Source organism: Nerophis lumbriciformis, linkage group LG06 (assembly GCF_033978685.3).
Source record: "Nerophis lumbriciformis linkage group LG06, RoL_Nlum_v2.1, whole genome shotgun sequence".
In the NCBI taxonomy this organism is placed as follows: Eukaryota; Metazoa; Chordata; class Actinopteri; order Syngnathiformes; family Syngnathidae; genus Nerophis; species Nerophis lumbriciformis.
This window is the reverse complement of record NC_084553.2, coordinates 46,742,759-46,759,638: the sequence shown is the minus strand read 5'-3', so window position 1 is coordinate 46,759,638 and position 16,880 is coordinate 46,742,759. Positions and strand designations below refer to the sequence as shown.

The 16,880-nt window shown below is 43.0% G+C and overlaps 1 protein-coding gene across 3 annotated transcripts in view; it reads left to right on the top strand.

Annotated features, from left to right (window-relative positions):
* igdcc4 (immunoglobulin superfamily, DCC subclass, member 4) overlaps nucleotides 1–16,880 on the top strand; it is a 240,283-nt gene that overhangs the window by 181,791 nt on the left and 41,612 nt on the right. For all 3 annotated transcript variants that reach the window (XM_061964464.2, XM_061964463.2, XM_061964462.2), the window contains one exon: nucleotides 12,660–12,787. In XM_061964464.2, the coding sequence (XP_061820448.2) occupies nucleotides 12,660–12,787 (128 nt within the window). The remainder of the gene's footprint in view (nucleotides 1–12,659; nucleotides 12,788–16,880) is intronic.

The window sequence follows — 16,880 nt, the reverse complement described above, 5'->3', positions numbered from 1 at the left end:
TACAGAATGTGTATATGTGTTTGTACAGTGAATGTATATGTACAGTATGTGTATGTTTGTATATTGAATGTGCGTGTGGATGTACGAACTTTAGGTAGGTAAATATGTACTGTATTTGTGTATGTATGTGGGAGCGTAGGTACCTATGTACGTATGTGAGCATATGTGAATTTGCATGTACAATACATTCGACTCCCAGAGTGCGTGGGAGCCAGAGCACGGCCCCATCACCCCCGAGAGCCCAACCCACAAACAGGAGGCGTGGTGCCCAGGGAACCAGGGACCACCGCCCCCACGCAGCCAAGCCGGCCAGCGACAGGAACCCCAGAGCCCGACCCACCGTACCGCCCACAAGGGCCAGCAGCAGGCCGCAGACAGACGCACCCGGCAGAGGACAGGGCACGAGAAAAGCAGGGGACAGCCAGACCCCAAGCCAGCGAGAGACCACACCCCACACGGGCAGAAAGGCGAGACGCCCCGCCCGAGGGACCCAGAGACTCCCCGCAACCGGACGGGAAGACCGCCCCCGCCCCACCGGCAACCGGGCCCCCACGAGCCCACCCCCCACCCCCGGAAAGCGCGGCGAGGCCAGCCCCCGGCCACCCCACCCAAACTGGCCGCCGCAGGACCACCCAGGCACAGGGCCACGGGAAACACCCACCCCACCCGCAGGGACCCCAACGATGGAGATGGAACAACCAGCAACGGCCCCGCCGAGCCCCCCCCCCTGAGGGAGGGGAAAATTAAAAAATAATATTAATAAAATATATTAAAAAATAAATAAATAAATAAATAAATTAATTAATTAATTAAAAAAAAAAAGAATTAAAAGAAGATCACAGACATGCTGACAAACAAGGTCACTACCCCAGCAACTGGCCGACTCGCAGCACCTCGGAATACCTTGCAGCACCAAGCTACCACAATAGACGCAGGGACTAGGCCCAACAGGCCCCAACCAAGACGGGCACCCGGAAGGGATGGACAGCGGGACCCAGGAGCTCCAGACACGCAGTTCGGATGCAGTAGCCTGAGGCGTCGACCCCCGTCTGACAGGCAGGCCCAGAGCGTACCCCCAGAAATATACATACATACATACATATATACATACACATACACACATGCACGTATACATACCCACACATACACATATATACATATACATACACATATGTACACATATACATACACATATGTACACATACACATATATAAACATACATACATACACACACATATACATACATATACACAGTTCGTCAGCCCCGACAGCCATCACGCGCGCGCTCTGCCACCAGTCACAACATCAGCCACACCCCTGCACCAGACCCAGCAGCCACGGGCGCCCACACCACAAACAAACGGCAGCAGAAACAGCAGCCGCAATAACCCCAGACAGCCAGCACCAGCCAATCAAATCAAAGCGATCAAAAGAAAACTGCGACCAGCAACCACACGCCACCAGGGCCACGGAGACCAGCCGGCGCCAGCCCACCGGTCAGCCCGAACGCCAACACGCAAACAAGAGACACCAACAACCCCCCCAACCAAAAGGCCCCCCACCCCAACCCAAACCCGCACAAACACACCACCGCCCAAACAACCGAGACACAGCATCCAGACCAGACACGGGGGCTGCGCCGCCACCACACCAAGTCACCAACAGAGACCCCACAGCGCAAGGTCGGGCCACACGGGCACGGACCCCATCCAACAGGAAGTGAGACCCGCGCGGCGCCACACACAAATAAATAATAAGATTAAAAAAATAAAAAAATAAAAAAATAAAATAAAATAAAAAATAAAATTTAAAAAATAAAATAAAATAAAAATAAGTAAATAATAAAAATAAAAATAATAAATACATTAAAAAAAAATATATATATATAACAATAATAAATGAATAAAAGCCTGGCAGGCCACCAGACCGCAGTCCCCGCCGGCCGACGAGGCAATGAGGGGTGCGCCGAACCCCAAACCCCCCATGCATGTGTACAAGGCCCCCAGAGTGTCTACTGTGTAGTTAAAATTAGGAGGTCAGCCGTTACAGCCGACCTCCAGTCCCTATTGATGTGTGTACTGTAGCGTGAGTGAGATATGTATGCTTGTGGGAACTAATAATGCGATTAAAATTGGGGGACATCAAGGTCATGGTGGGTCCCAACCAAACCAAGCCCCCCAAATCCTAAGTGTCTAATATGCAGCTAAGATTGAGGGATGGACGAGCAGGGGACAAGACAGGAGGACTGGAGCCCCATTGGAGGCATCCTCAATCCCCCGCCATGCCTCCCCGCAGGACAATCCCCAAAGTCCTATATATGTGTGACTGTGTGCGCTATAAGTAGGAGGAGTAGAGGGCCCAGACATCCCCCCAGTCCACGCGGCCGACAACCAGGAACTACGGCCAGGAGGCCGCCACCCCCCGCCACAGCCCGTGACCCACACCAGACCACTTTATCGTGACGCCACGCGAGCCCCTCCCCCCGCCAAACAAAGCCAGCCCCCGCCCGCCCCAACCCAACCCTGCAGAGCCCATACCGGCAACCAAACGCAGAGAAACCGCACAGCCCCCACGCCCAATGCAAACACCGCATCCCGGCCATCCACACAGCAACGTGCCCATACGAGTCCCGGCCAGGGGAAGGAGCCCCCCAACGGGGCAAGAAGCCAATGCATCCCGTCCGCCCGCCAGCCCCCAAACCAGCCGGCAAGCCAACGCCAGCCAGCCCCACAACCCCACAAGCGCACAGACACCAGCCACAGTCCCCCAACCACTCCAACCCAACACAGCGATGCCAACCGCTGGTATCACCGCAGCAACCATCACCACCACCGCCCGTCCGCAGCGTAAGCACCCGCGGCCGCCGAAACCAAAACAAAAAAGCGACCGACCCCGTAAACCACAACAACGCACACCCCCGGCTACCACCGAGGCCACCAACCCACCTACCCCAACTCATCCACAGCCAGGCCAATTGAGCCACCGGACATCCACACCCATGCACACATCTACACATTCATATACACATACATACACACATACATATATGCATATACATATACATACACATACACACATATACACACGCATGCATATACATATAAACATACACATCCACACATATATACACATTAATACACCCACACACATATACATAAGCCCACATATACACAAACACATACATACACAACACACACACACAAAAAAATAAATAAATAAATAAAAATAAATACAAAATAAAAAAATAAAATAAAATAAAAAGTTGCTGTAAAGTTCAAATTTGAATGACAATAAAAAGGAAGTCTAAGTCTATAGGAGATATGTTGATAATATATATGTAGAGGTTGCCCTCCTGTGGGTTCTTCTGACACAAAGATCCTTTTGTGAGCCCGGTAGTTTGAGGTAACAAGTCTTTTATTTTCATAAAGCAGCGTGGTTTCGCTTTCCAGCAAACTGTCTCTCGCTCTCATGCCTCTGCTCATCAGCAACTCCAACCAAGTGTCTCGTACCGGCTGCTGCTAATAAGGGCGACAGGTGATTAGATTACAAGCCCCAGCTGGGCAATCTACTCACCTGCCGCTGTCTTCGAGGCCGGTCCTTACACACCCCGCTCGCGGCAGGCCCGCAGACCACGCCCCCCTCCACAATATATTAAAAAAGAAAAACACGAACGGCGTTAAACAAACTGTATAAAGTTAATCAGACCCTTAAGTCACTCAGTATGAAGCTATACAATTATAATAGGATGTTGCTAAATACACAATATGTCTAATATATTTAATTTTCGAAAGACCTTTCAAATACATCGACACACACATATTTATGACGGAGGATTTCTGTCAATTGTCTGTCTTTGCAGCGCGAGCACAGAGTGTGTGTCAGTTTGCACGTACGTGTTTTAGACGCGCTGAATAAAACGCTGCACAGTGCTCGCAAAACGGTGATGAGTGTCGATAAATCATATTGTGCATGGTGTATACTATATTTGCATTATCTCCTCCCTGTATTGTGGCCGTTTTGATGATGAGCGTATATTATGCATATTAATGAAGACAGAGACGCAGGGTTCAAAGTGTTGGCCAAAAAAATTTACAGTATACGTTTTTTATCTTACTTGTATATATATTTTGTCATTCATGGGATTGGACAATCTCTCTTTGAATGTTCTGAACTCCTAAATGAGAGTGATGTACTGAGCGGAGCAACCCAGTTACAAAAATGTATATCACCGATGTCAAACTCAAGGTTCAGGGGCCGGATCTGGCTCGCGCATCATTTTACGTGGCACTAGAAAGCCTAGAAATGAGTGTCAATAAAGTTCTTCATCTTTGCAGATGCAAATAGTATGCGCTAAGCAGCGTGTGCGAACTAAAATTGTGTGTACTGTGTACAAAACCAGTGAAGAATAGAAAACAATGATTTTGAAATCCTTTTCAACCTATATTCAATTGAATACACTTCAAAGACAAGATACTCAATGTTCGAAATGGTAAACATTGTTATTTTTTTACAAATATTAGCTCATTTGGAATTTGATGCCTGCAACATGTTTCAAAAAAGCTCGTACAAATGGCAAAAAAGACTGAGAAAGTTGAGGAATGCTCATCAAACACTTATTTGGAACATCCCACAGGTGAATAGGCTAATTGGGAACAGGTGGGTGCCATGATTGGGTAGAAAAGCAGCTTCCATGAAATGTCATTCACAAACAAGGATGGGGCGAGGGTCACCACTTTGTGAACAAATGCGTGAGCAAATTTTCCAACAGTTTAAGAGCAACATTTCTCAATGAGCTTTTGCAAGGAATTTAGGGATTTTACCATCTACGGTCCATAATATCATCAAAAGGTTAAGAGAATCTGGAGAAATCACTGCACGTAAGCGATGATATTACGGACCTTCGATCCCTCAGGCAGTACTGCATCAAAAAGACATCAGTGCGTAAAGGATATCAACAAATAGGCTCAGGAACACTTCAGAAAACCACTGTCAGTAACTACAGTTTGTCGCTACATCTGTAAGTACAAGTTAAAACTCTACTATACAAAGCGAGAGCCATTTATCAACAACACCCAGATATGCCGCCAGCTTTGCTGGGCCGAAGCTCATCTAAGATGGACTGATGCAAAGTGGAAAAGTGTTTTAACCTCATTTTAAATTGTTTTTGGAAACTGTGGATGGACATTGTGTTCTCCGGACCAAAGAGGAAAACAACCATCCGGACTGTTGTAGGTGCAAAGTTTAAAAGCCAGCATCTGTGATGGTATGGGGGTGTATTAGTGCCCAAGGCATGGGTAACTTACACATCTGTGAAGTCACCAATAATGCTGAAAGGTACATACAGGTTTTGGTGCGACATATGTTGACATCCAAGCAACATCTTTTTCATGGATGCCCCTGCTTATTTCAGCAAGACAATGCCAAGCCAGATTCTGCACGTGCGTGGCTTCGTAGTAAAAGAGTGTGGGTACTAGACTGGCCTGCCTGTAGTCCAGACCTGTCTCCTATTGAAAATGTGTGGCTCATTATGAAGCGTAAAATACGACAACGGAGACCCCGAATCGTTGAACAACATAGGTTGTACATCAAGCAAGAATGAGAACTGAACACTTGAAAAGCTTAAAAAATTGGTCTCCTCAGTTCCCAAACGTTTACTGAGTGTTGTTAAAAGGAAAGGCCATGTAACACAGTGGTAAAAATGCCCCTGTGCCAACTTGTTTGTAATATTTTGCTGCCAATAAATTATAAGTTAATGATTATTTGCAAAAAAAAAAACCAAGTTTCTCAGTTAGAACATTAAATATCTTGTATTTTCAGTCTATTCAATTGAATATGGGTTGAAAAGGAATTGCAAATCATTGTATTCTGTTTTTATTTACGATTTACACAACGCGCCAACTTCACTGGTTTTGGATTGTATATTAGTGGTTGTGTTGCTATTCTTAGTAGGTGTGTGGCTTGTGATCTACTAAGACTGCGTATACAATTGAAAACTGGTGCAGACCGCCATATTTAAATGAGGTTTTTGCATGTACTATGAGCATACTTGCCAACCCTCACGAATTTTCCGGGAGACTCCCGAATTTCAGTGCCTCTCCCGAAAATCTCCCGGGACAATCATTCTCCCGAATTTCTCCCGATTTCCACCCGGACAACAATATTGGGGGCGTGCCTTAAAGGCACTGCTTTTAGCGTCCTCTCTCACCTGAAAAGGAGACTATTATATATGTCTCCATTATCCATAGGTTTATCTATAACCCATAAAGTAGGCAGGCACGGAGCTATTTCTCAGTGTGTGTCAGAGGTGGGACCAAGTCATTGTTTTGCAAGTCACAAGTAAGTCTCAAGTCTTTGCCCTCAAGTCTGAGTCAAGTCCCGAGTCAAGACAGGCAAGCCCCGAGTCAAGTCCAAAGTCAAGACTGGAAAGTCTCAAGTCAAGTCCTAAGTCCTGCATTTTGAGTTTCGAGTCCTTTCAAGTCCTTTTAACCACAGACTAATATATTAACACAGATTGTGTATGCTTTTCAAACGCTGTATTTATTTATTAAAACAAGTGCATTTTAAATTGCAGGAAAGAAAATTGTGCTGACATTGCACTTTATAATAGCACTATTAACCAGTCATTTTAAACATTAACTCATTCCTTTACAGAACAAACACATTGAAAAATAAAGTGCAAATGTACTTATTTGTACAAAAGTGTTAACATTGAAAAAACATGACATATACATGAACATAACAAAAAAGTTGTACTTTTTATATGTCAGGGCCCTATGCTGCATTGCATTTGCAAAAGACCAAATTAGCCAAGAGTCTGTCAGTCATTTGTGCACGATGGGGGCGTAGTATGATGCCACCATGGCTGAAAACTCGCTCCACTGGAGCACTGGAGGCAGGCACTGCCAAGACTCTCATGGCCACTCGGAACAGTGAAGGAAGAGTCTTCATGTTCAATGCCCAGAACAAAAGGGGGAGAGAGTTTGTTTGGGTTGGTGCACTACTTGTAAGTGTATCTTGTGTTTTTTATGTTGATTTAATTAAAAAAAGAAAAAAATATATATATATATTTCTTGTGCGGCCCGATACCAATCGATCCACGGACCAGTACCGGGCCGCGGCCCGGTGGTTGGGGACCACTGAGGTAAACAACCAACAGTATGTCAGAAAGCTAGCTAAAACGGTACACATATTCATAATATAGTATACATTTTAACTGACCTTTATTTTACTATTTTTGTCTTTTTTAGGTGGCTAAAATACGCGGTGCTGCTGACCGCCGTCTAACGTTACGTGTGATATATTGACTAACGTAACCCTGCTTAAAAAATCACTGAACAAAAAGTATGAATAAGGTAGTGAACTGCAACAGATTCCCGTGTTTGCAATAACGTTATAACGTTAGCAGTGAGTTTACAGCCTCACTGATTTAACTACACAGCAAATAAAAGTCACGTTACTTAGCCAATAAACGTTATCTTACATTCAAAACTTACCGTTCTTTGTGCAACTTCAAATGCCGGACGAAGTTGGAAGTTGTTGCCTCTCCATCAGTAATTTTCGAACCGCATGTGTTGCATACTGCAAACCGTTTTGTGTTAACCACCTCGTAATTTTTATACCCAAACGGAAATATTTTAGGTATCATTTTTTGTTCACTGGCGTGTGGTTTGGACATGTCTTCTTCGTTGGTTGTCCTGCAATTTGATTGGATGAATGCTGTGTGATGAAAACAAAGTAGATCTAATTTGATTGGCTGTTGTACTGACAGCACACCAGCTGACACACGCAACGCTGATAGACAAGTACACAATGAAAAATACGGAGCGCTCCCGAATAACTTTTTCATCTTTGGGTTTTGGGGAAAGTAGCAAGTCATGTCAAGTCATGTCAATTCAAAAGGCTCAAGTCCAAGTGAAGTCACAAGTCATTGATGTTAAAGTCTAAGTCGAGTTGCAAGTCTTTTTACATTTTGTCAAGTCGAGTCTAAAGTCATCAAATTCATGACTCGAGTCTGACTCGAGTCCAAGTCATGTGACTCGAGTCCACACCTCTGGTGTGTGTTTATTCCAGCCGGCACATTAATACACTGACACACAACATCCGGATCCCCATCATGCATTACTTCAAAACTACGGCAAGTAGTAATGTCCAAAATTTCCAGCCGGACAAACCATATTGGGGGCGTGCCTTAAAGGCACTGCCTTTAGCAGCCTCTCACCTGAAAAGGAGACTATTATATATGTCCCTGCTATCCATAGGTTTATCTATAACCCATAACACGGTGGCCGAATCTATAATCTCCCGAATTCGGAGGTCTCAAGGTTGGCAAGTATGACTATGAGGCGGTATTTTCTTAACTTATTTTAAATTATGTAACCAAATAATTGACTTTGATTAATCAGAATCTGAAAAAAAAATTTTTTTAAATAGACACGTATAGCCATTACGGTAATTTATCTTTGATATTTTTATTTATTAAATTACTTTATTTTCTATTAAATTAGTATTTATTTGTAATCTTAGCATTTTATCTTCTGTCATCACTGAATAAGCTATCTATTAATACACGTTATCTAATCGTTTCTGTCTTTGTTAGGAAATGGTAGCACAGAAAGTGAACAATTGTTATAGGGTTTGTATTGTCACAACACCCCTTGTGGAATGGTATGCCCCAGCAGCATGGGGGAGGTGGGTGTGTGTGATGTTCTGGCGCCAGTCGAATACAGTCGGACTAGAATATACACTTTTGTCTCGGGTCTCATTATTCTTACACACAAACATGGTGTCAGAAGTGACTAGAACCACACAAAGTTAGGTGGACCCGTGAAGATGAGGACAAAAGAAAAGAGTGGAACAGCGTTAGCAACAAGCTAGGCTAACAACATCACCATGGCTACAAACACTCTGCCACCGAAGGAGATGAAGATAAGCGGTGATCTTGCAAGTAACTTGGAAAACTTCACAGCAGAATTGGAAGACTTTGTACTTGCTACAGGATTACAAAACAAAGCACAAGAGGTACAAGCAGCAACCCTACAAAGAGTGATGGGTGGGGAATGTCATCACATATACAAACACAAATTGGAACTCACAATTTGGACGTGACGGTTATTCTCGATGCCTTGGAGGGATATTTCAAGCCAGCTAGAATCGTCATATTTGGGAGATACGTTTTTGGCATCTGCAAGCAAGATGAGGGGGAGCCCATTGATGCATTCGTAATGAAGATGAGGGAGAAGGCTGCTTCCTGTGAGTATGGACAACTCAGAGAGGATCTGATAAGAGACAGACTGGTGCTGGGTGTGAGTGATGAAAGCGTGCGCCGTCGTCTACTCAGACAGAAGGATCTCACACGAGCATCAGCCATAGAAATATGCAGAGCTGCTGAGATAACAGACAAGAGGATACAAACGATCACACAGGACAGGGCACTAGAGACAGTGCATGCAACGGATGGCCGGCGGCCGCGAGTCCCACCCAGGCTGGAACACTCGGACAGGTTCCAGTATCAGACTCCAGGCACGAGGGAAAACACCACATGCAAATACTGCGGGAACATGCACATGTCCTGCATTTGGAAAAAAAACTGTCGCCATACGTGGCGTAGTTGGGAGAGTGGCCGTGCCAGCAATCTGAGGTTTCTCTTGGTTCGATCCCCAGCTTCTACCAACCACTGTCACGTCCGTTGTGTCTTTGAGCAAGACACTTTACTCTTGCTCCTGATGGGTCGTGGTTAGGGCCTTGCATGGCAACTCCCGCCATCAGTGGGTGAATGTGGAAATAGTGTCAAAGCGTTTTGAGTACCTTGAAGGTAGAAAAGTGCTATACGAGTATAACCCATTTAACAGCGAATCATTTTGCCAAGGTGTGTATGAAGAGGGGCCAATCTACACAACAGCTACATGCAGCTGACATGGAGGTACATGAGGACATGGACAGGTCTGACACAGAGGCCCACATATACACAGCAGAGAGTATAGGGGCAATTCAGGGTCTGGGGAAGAAATGGTTTGTCAATGTAAAAATGAATGGAGGGTCTCAGAGGTGTCAGTTAGATTCAGGGGCAACCTGTGATGTTATGAGCATAAAAGACATGAGGAGACTTGCTCCAGAGGCTAAATTAAGACCAAACCAGACCAAATTAGTACTGTATTTGGGCCAATCAATGCACTCCATAGGCATAAAAACACAGAACAGAACAGAGTGTCTAGTGAGGGGAAAAGCACACATGCTACAATTTGAGATAGTAAGAAGCGGGCAGCGACCCTGTTGTCAGGTGAAACAAGTGAGCGTTTAGGTTTAATGCACTTCTCCATTCCAGAGGAGCTTCTTATGGTAGGGCATAGTAGCTCAGAGCCACTAACCAGGCAGCACCTTGTGCTCAGCGTGCAATGAATACTCACATGAGCAGCAGCGGGAGACAATTTCCAACACGACCTTGGCAGATCCTCAGCATGGATCTGTTCAAGCAAGCGGGCAAAGACTTTCTGATTATTGTTGAAATAGAGCTGCTTCCAGATCTTTCAGCGGAGACCACAGTGCTGAGGTCCAAGGCCCAGTTTTCACGTCATGGACAACCGGATTGTAGGTCTCAGTTTAACTCTGAGACCTTCAGGAGATTCGCAAATGACCCAAAAGCACCCAAAATCGAATGGGAAGCCCGAATCGGCCGTTAAGATAGTGAAGGCTCTGTGCAAGAAGGCAGCCAGCGTGGGTAATGACCCATGGCTGGCCACTTTGCAGTGGAAGAACACGCCCACGGAGGGCATGCTCAGCAGCCCCGCACAGAGGCTGATGTCTCGTAGGCTGAGGACTCCGCTCCCAGTCGCTGACACGCTTTTGGATTCGAGTGTGTTCACTGGGGTCCCAGACAAACTGAAAATAAAACACCAGACAGCCAAACTCTGGTACGACAGATCGGCCAGGGACCTTCCAGAGGACGGGCAGGTGGCGAATAGGAGTTTGTCTAGAACAGGTGGGCCCCAGATCGTACCTAGTGGATGTTGAGGGGACATTCTATCGCCGTAAGCGGGTGGATTTGCAACCAGCGGAGAGGGACGGGGCCGAGCGCCACCCTGAGCAAAACTGTGTACAGCACAGCTGCCCACCTGATGGGCAACCCAGCGGTCCACCCAGCAAAGTAATGGACACTGACACAGGTGTCCAGGCCGTCAGGCCACTCAGGCAGAGTGACCAGCACCAGCCTATGGCTGGACCACCTCCATCACCACCACTAATTGCTAATGCCTGCCACTGGCACAGGATGGCCAGTGGCAGGGTGGTGAAAGTGCCTGACAGACTTGAATCTTTAGGCACGTCCGAACTCTTGAGTTGTGTTGGTTAAAGTATACCTGGGACTGGTTTGTTAAGGTTGTTGACACACACACAAAAATATTGTTATAATGCTGGAATGACATTGGTTTGCACTAGGGGTGTGGGAAAAAATCGATTCGAATTCAAATCGCCATTCTCACGTTGTGCGATTCAGAATCGATTCTCATTTTAAAAAAATCGATTTTTATAAAATATTTTTTTATTTTTAATTAATCACCAACAAAACAATACACAGCAATACCATAACAATGTAATCCAATTCCAAAACCAAACCCGACCCAGAAACACTGCAATAAACAGAGCAATTGAAAGGAGACACAAACACGACAAAGAACAAACCAAAAGTAGTGAAACAAAAATGAATATTATCAACAACAGTATCAATATTAGTTACAATTTCAACATAGCAGTGATTAAAAATTCCTCATTGACATTATCATTAGACATTTATAAAAAAAAAATAAAAAAAGAACAATAGTGTCACAGTGGCTTACACTTGCATCACATCTCATAAGCTTGACAACACACTTTATCCAATATTTTCACAAAGATAAAATAAGTCATATTTTTGGTTCATTTAATAGTTAAAACAAATGTACATTATTGCAATCAGTTGATAAAACATTGTCCTTTACAATTATAAAAGCTTTTTACAAAAATCTACTACTCTGCTTGCATGTCAGCAGACTGGGGTAGATCCTGCTGAAATCCTATGTATTGAATGAATAGAGAATCGTTTTGATTCGGGAAAAAAAAATCGTTTTTGAATCGAGAATCGTGTTGAATTGAAAAAAAAAAATTGATTTTGAATCGAATCGTGACCCCAAGAATCGATATTGAATCGAATCGTGGGACACCCAATGATTCACAGCCCTAGTTTGCACTAAGTGTTATTTGCACTAAAAAATTGGTTCTCACAGTGCTTGCACTAAGGTTTTCAGCAATGTAAAAGTTGACATCTATAAAAGGGGAGATGTTATAGGGTTTGTGTTGTCACAGCACCCCTTGTGGAATGGCATGCCCCAGCAGCATGGGGGAGGTGGGTGTGTGTGATGTTCTGGCGCCAGTTGAATACAGTCGGACTAGAATATACACTGTTGTCTCGGGTCTCATTATTCTTACACACAAACAAACAATCCATCAGTAACTACTAAAACAAGGAGAAGGAGTAGGATTAAATAGGCTCTGCTTCTTCCTACTCTTTTTTTAGACATGTTGAATTGTACAAGTGTAAAAATATGATGTAACTTCATGTAACTTGTTAAGGATATCCGAAAACAACAAAAAAACATGACAATTTATACTTGATATTTTTGTGTTGCAGTGCCGCTCAGGAGATTCTGATTGGCGCCTTGAAACCCTTCACCCGCTACGAGCTGGCAGTGCAGTCTCATGGAGTGGATGGGTTGGGACCCTTCAGCAGCACAGTGGAAGAGTCCACCCTGCCTGACCGTAAGCTTTTTTTTAGTTGGTTCACATACTTTTAGTAAACATGTTGCGTGTGATCTACTCAGACTGCGAGTACAATTGATAAAAGGTGCAAATGTGGTGACGACCACCCTATTTAAATGAGGATCTTGCATGTACTATAAAGACTGTGCCTATAGGAGACACTAGTATTTACCTCCAGGCTCATGACATCATATGCTCCAACAGTCCAACATGTATGTATGCAGTATGTTGCGCAATATGCAGCACACACTACCTTATGGGCTATATAGAATCGATCTAAACAACAGAACCTATTTTTAGCAAGCGTAGGTGCGATCTGGGAGGCAATACTGTTGTAATGTTGCATCTGCAATTATCCAAAAATGCATTTACGAATGCATTTTTTATATTGGAGAGATATATTATTAATATAGCTCTTACATGGAAAAAAAAAAAGCCGGAAGACACCAAAACGGATCAATTGAATTTGTTTTAATCAGTCCTTTAAATTGGAACTGCACTTGTTTTGGAATTTTGCCTACCGTTCACAGTCATTATCACATCAGTTTTTTGTTTTTTTCGCTTTCTAACATGTAAAAATTGGCTCGTTCTAGGTAGCTAGCAATGCAATCAATTCTACCTCTAAATCACTTTAAAATGCATTCAAAAACCAACAATACTTCATTTACGTTCCGTAACCCGTATAATAACCAAGCTGTAGTGACATTGTTTTTGTAAAGGCGAACACTGAGGAACTCTTTTTCTAGCGTAGTAACACATCGCCATGCTACGGTATTAGCCGTAAAAGGTAACTACGGCAAGAGATAAGCTAGCTTCTATGACAACACAAAACACGTTTGAGTTTGTAATGCACAACACTGCGATAGGACAATAACCTGTACTGACTGAAAAACATGAACAATCATATTACAGTATCTATAAAGTTTTAGCCAACATTTAATGTTTTGTTTGTATAAAGCTGAGCTAGCCAGAGAGCGTATGCAGTGTAGTTTTAATAACACGCATTACATGCTGCAGTGTATCATGGTCGATATTAAAGTGAGGCACTGGATGGACAGTTGTTCGTCTGGTTCAGCTGGGGACGTTTCCTGTTGATTTTTGTCAAGCAATCCATTCATGTCGAAGTAGCTTGTCTCCAAGTTCCATATTCATAGCATTGTCGCTTTCACTTCACTCTCCCGGCTTCCGTCTGCTCCAACCTCTCACCCTTTCTTTGTGCTCGCTTCTATGAGAAGCAGTATATATTCAGATTTTTTTTAAATAAGGTTGTGAACAGCTCGGTGGAAGAGGGGTTAGTGCATCTGCCTCACAATACGAAGGTCCTGAGTAGTACTGGGTTCAATACCGGGCTCGGGATCTTTCTGTGTGGAGTTTGCATGTTCTCCCCGTGACTGCGTGGGTTCCCTCCGGGTACTCCGGCTTCTTTCCACCTCCAAAAACATGCACCTGGGGATAGGTTGATTGGCAACACTAAATTGGCTTGAGTGTGTGAATGTGAGTGTGAATGTTGTCTGTCTATCTGTGTTGGCCCTGCGATGAGGTGGCGACTTGTCCAGGGTGTACCCCGCCTTCCGCCCGATTGTAGCTGAGATAGGCTCTAGCGCCCCCCGCGACCCCAAAGGGAATAAGCGGTAGAAAATGGATGGATGGATGGGTTGTGAATACTCATTTGTCATTCGTCTTCGTTGTTTGTTATCATGTCTGCCATGATTAGAACACACACACACAAGTTTGATTCCGGAAGTAGGAACACACATTTGTTGCCAGAAGTCAGATGTGCGCTGCTATGGCAACATAAATCAGAGCATGGAAGAAAACAGTCCTGGAAATGATTAAAATAATCAAAATATATATATATATAAATATTAAACATTAAATATTGTTATGAATGTGTCTGTTACTACATTATTTACTGTATATACTTGGAGTGTGTATATAAAACGTCACTGGAGGGTTTTGAAGTTGTTTTAGAGGGCTTTGAAGGCTACATCAGCCGCATCTTCCAAACGTTTTTTTATCATCTTTAAAATCCTAAAAAAAAAAGACGTGTGTTCTTGTCTCTTATAATGATTGTGAACAATAGACAATATTCCCCAACAAGCAGCTAAAAAATTATAAAATTATATTTCTAAATAGACAATATCTGTTAATTATCTGTTTAAATCATCTGTTAAGTTTTATTTCTGACAGTCCCAAGGATGTCGACATGCACACGTAGGATGGAGGATTCTCTGTCCATCATTTGTATTTGCAGTGCAATCTTCTTTCTCTCAGCCAGTTGTGTGTAACTGTTTCATTTCAACTGTGCTAAATAGCAAATGTATGGATGGATGGATGAATAAAAACACAAAACAGCGACTGCAGAACAGTTTCAGTCTTGATTAATCCCATCGCAAGAGCTAAACGATTACATTTGGATCTCTTCTTCCCAGTATTGTGGGCGTTCTGATAATCAGTGTATATTCTGTATATACATGGAGACAGACATGCTAAATGGACTGCACTCTTTATTTTGCTCACCCTTGTGAGGCCCCAAAATGAGCATTACATGTGTTACTAATGTGATTTGAGTGTTCAGTTTGAAGGTTAGTGGTCTGAAATTTTGCCAGGGAGTTTTTTTAAACAACATTGCATCGTGTTTTTGATTGTAACATTGTTAGAATAGGACATAAACAAAGTTTACACACTTTGTCTTTTAAGAACTATTTTGGCCCCATTGACTCCTGTTATACCATATTTTTCGGACTATAAGTCGCAGTTTTTTTCATAGTTTGGCCGGGGGTGCGACTTATACTCAGGAGCGACTTTATGTGTGAAATTATTAACACACAACTGTAAAATATCAAGTAATATTATTTAGCTCATTCACGTATGAGACTAGACGTATAAGATTTCATGGGATTTAGCGATTAGGAGTGACAGATTGTTTGGTAAACGTATAGCATGTTCTATATGTTATAGTTATTTGATTGACTCTTACCATAATATGTTACGTTAACATACCAGGCACGTTCTCAGTTGGTTATGTATGCGTCATATAACGTACACTTATTCAGCCTGTTGTTCACTATTCTTTATTTATTTTAAATTGCCTTTCAAATGTCTATTCTTGGTGTTGGGTTTTATATATGTTTTTTTCCTTCTTTATTATGCATTTTCGGCCGGTGCGACTTTTATACTCCGGAGCGACTTATAGTCCGAAAAATACGGTAACTGCTATTTCTTACAGACTGTAATCCTGGTATATTACTAAGCTTTTTCCATGAAAACCGAACAAATGTCATTCTTGCCCGATTGAAAAACAAGAAGATATTGTTTTGGTGCAATTGCGCTCCTAAACCACCAAATGGTGCCAAAAAATTATGAGTATAATTATCAGAGCTTTGATGAGTGTAAATGAGTGAAACTGCCATTAAGCCACTGAATTGCAATGAAAATTATCTTGGGCAGTTATAAATAACATGGCAGATATACCGATTTTAAGCCGCACCCACCAAATTTTAGGAGAAAAAAATATTTTACATGTACTAGCCGCGCTGGTCTATAAGCAGCATATATGTACTGGTACCTTCTTGTTTCCAAACGGTGCCTGTCACACGGCAGTAAAACAGCTGATCGAAAATAAACAGGATAATAATATATAATATTAATACATAACATGTATCCAATGCTTTTCTAAGTACTCAAACACGCTTTACATGAACTAAACAAAATAAATAAACAACAGGAGACTTTAATAAAGATATGGAAAAAATACAGCTAAAAATAAAACAACGTACATATTTCTAAAAACATTTCAAGAAAATGTAAAAACAGTGAGGGGGAGTTTAGCTGGGGTAGGCAATTTTGGGGGAAAAAACAGACTCAATAACTCCACGGTGACGTTTTGATGAATTTACGAAACTGAAACAATGCAAAAGGAATGCCATTGTAAGACACTGATAAATGTGCTAGCATATTCACTATTGCGAACGACGCTAGCTTGATTACCTTACGATAGCACGAACAACTATGCATGGACACACACCTACAGACATCACACATGGGACGGTTTAGTAAGTATGAATCGTTTTAATTATATTGTAAAACTTAC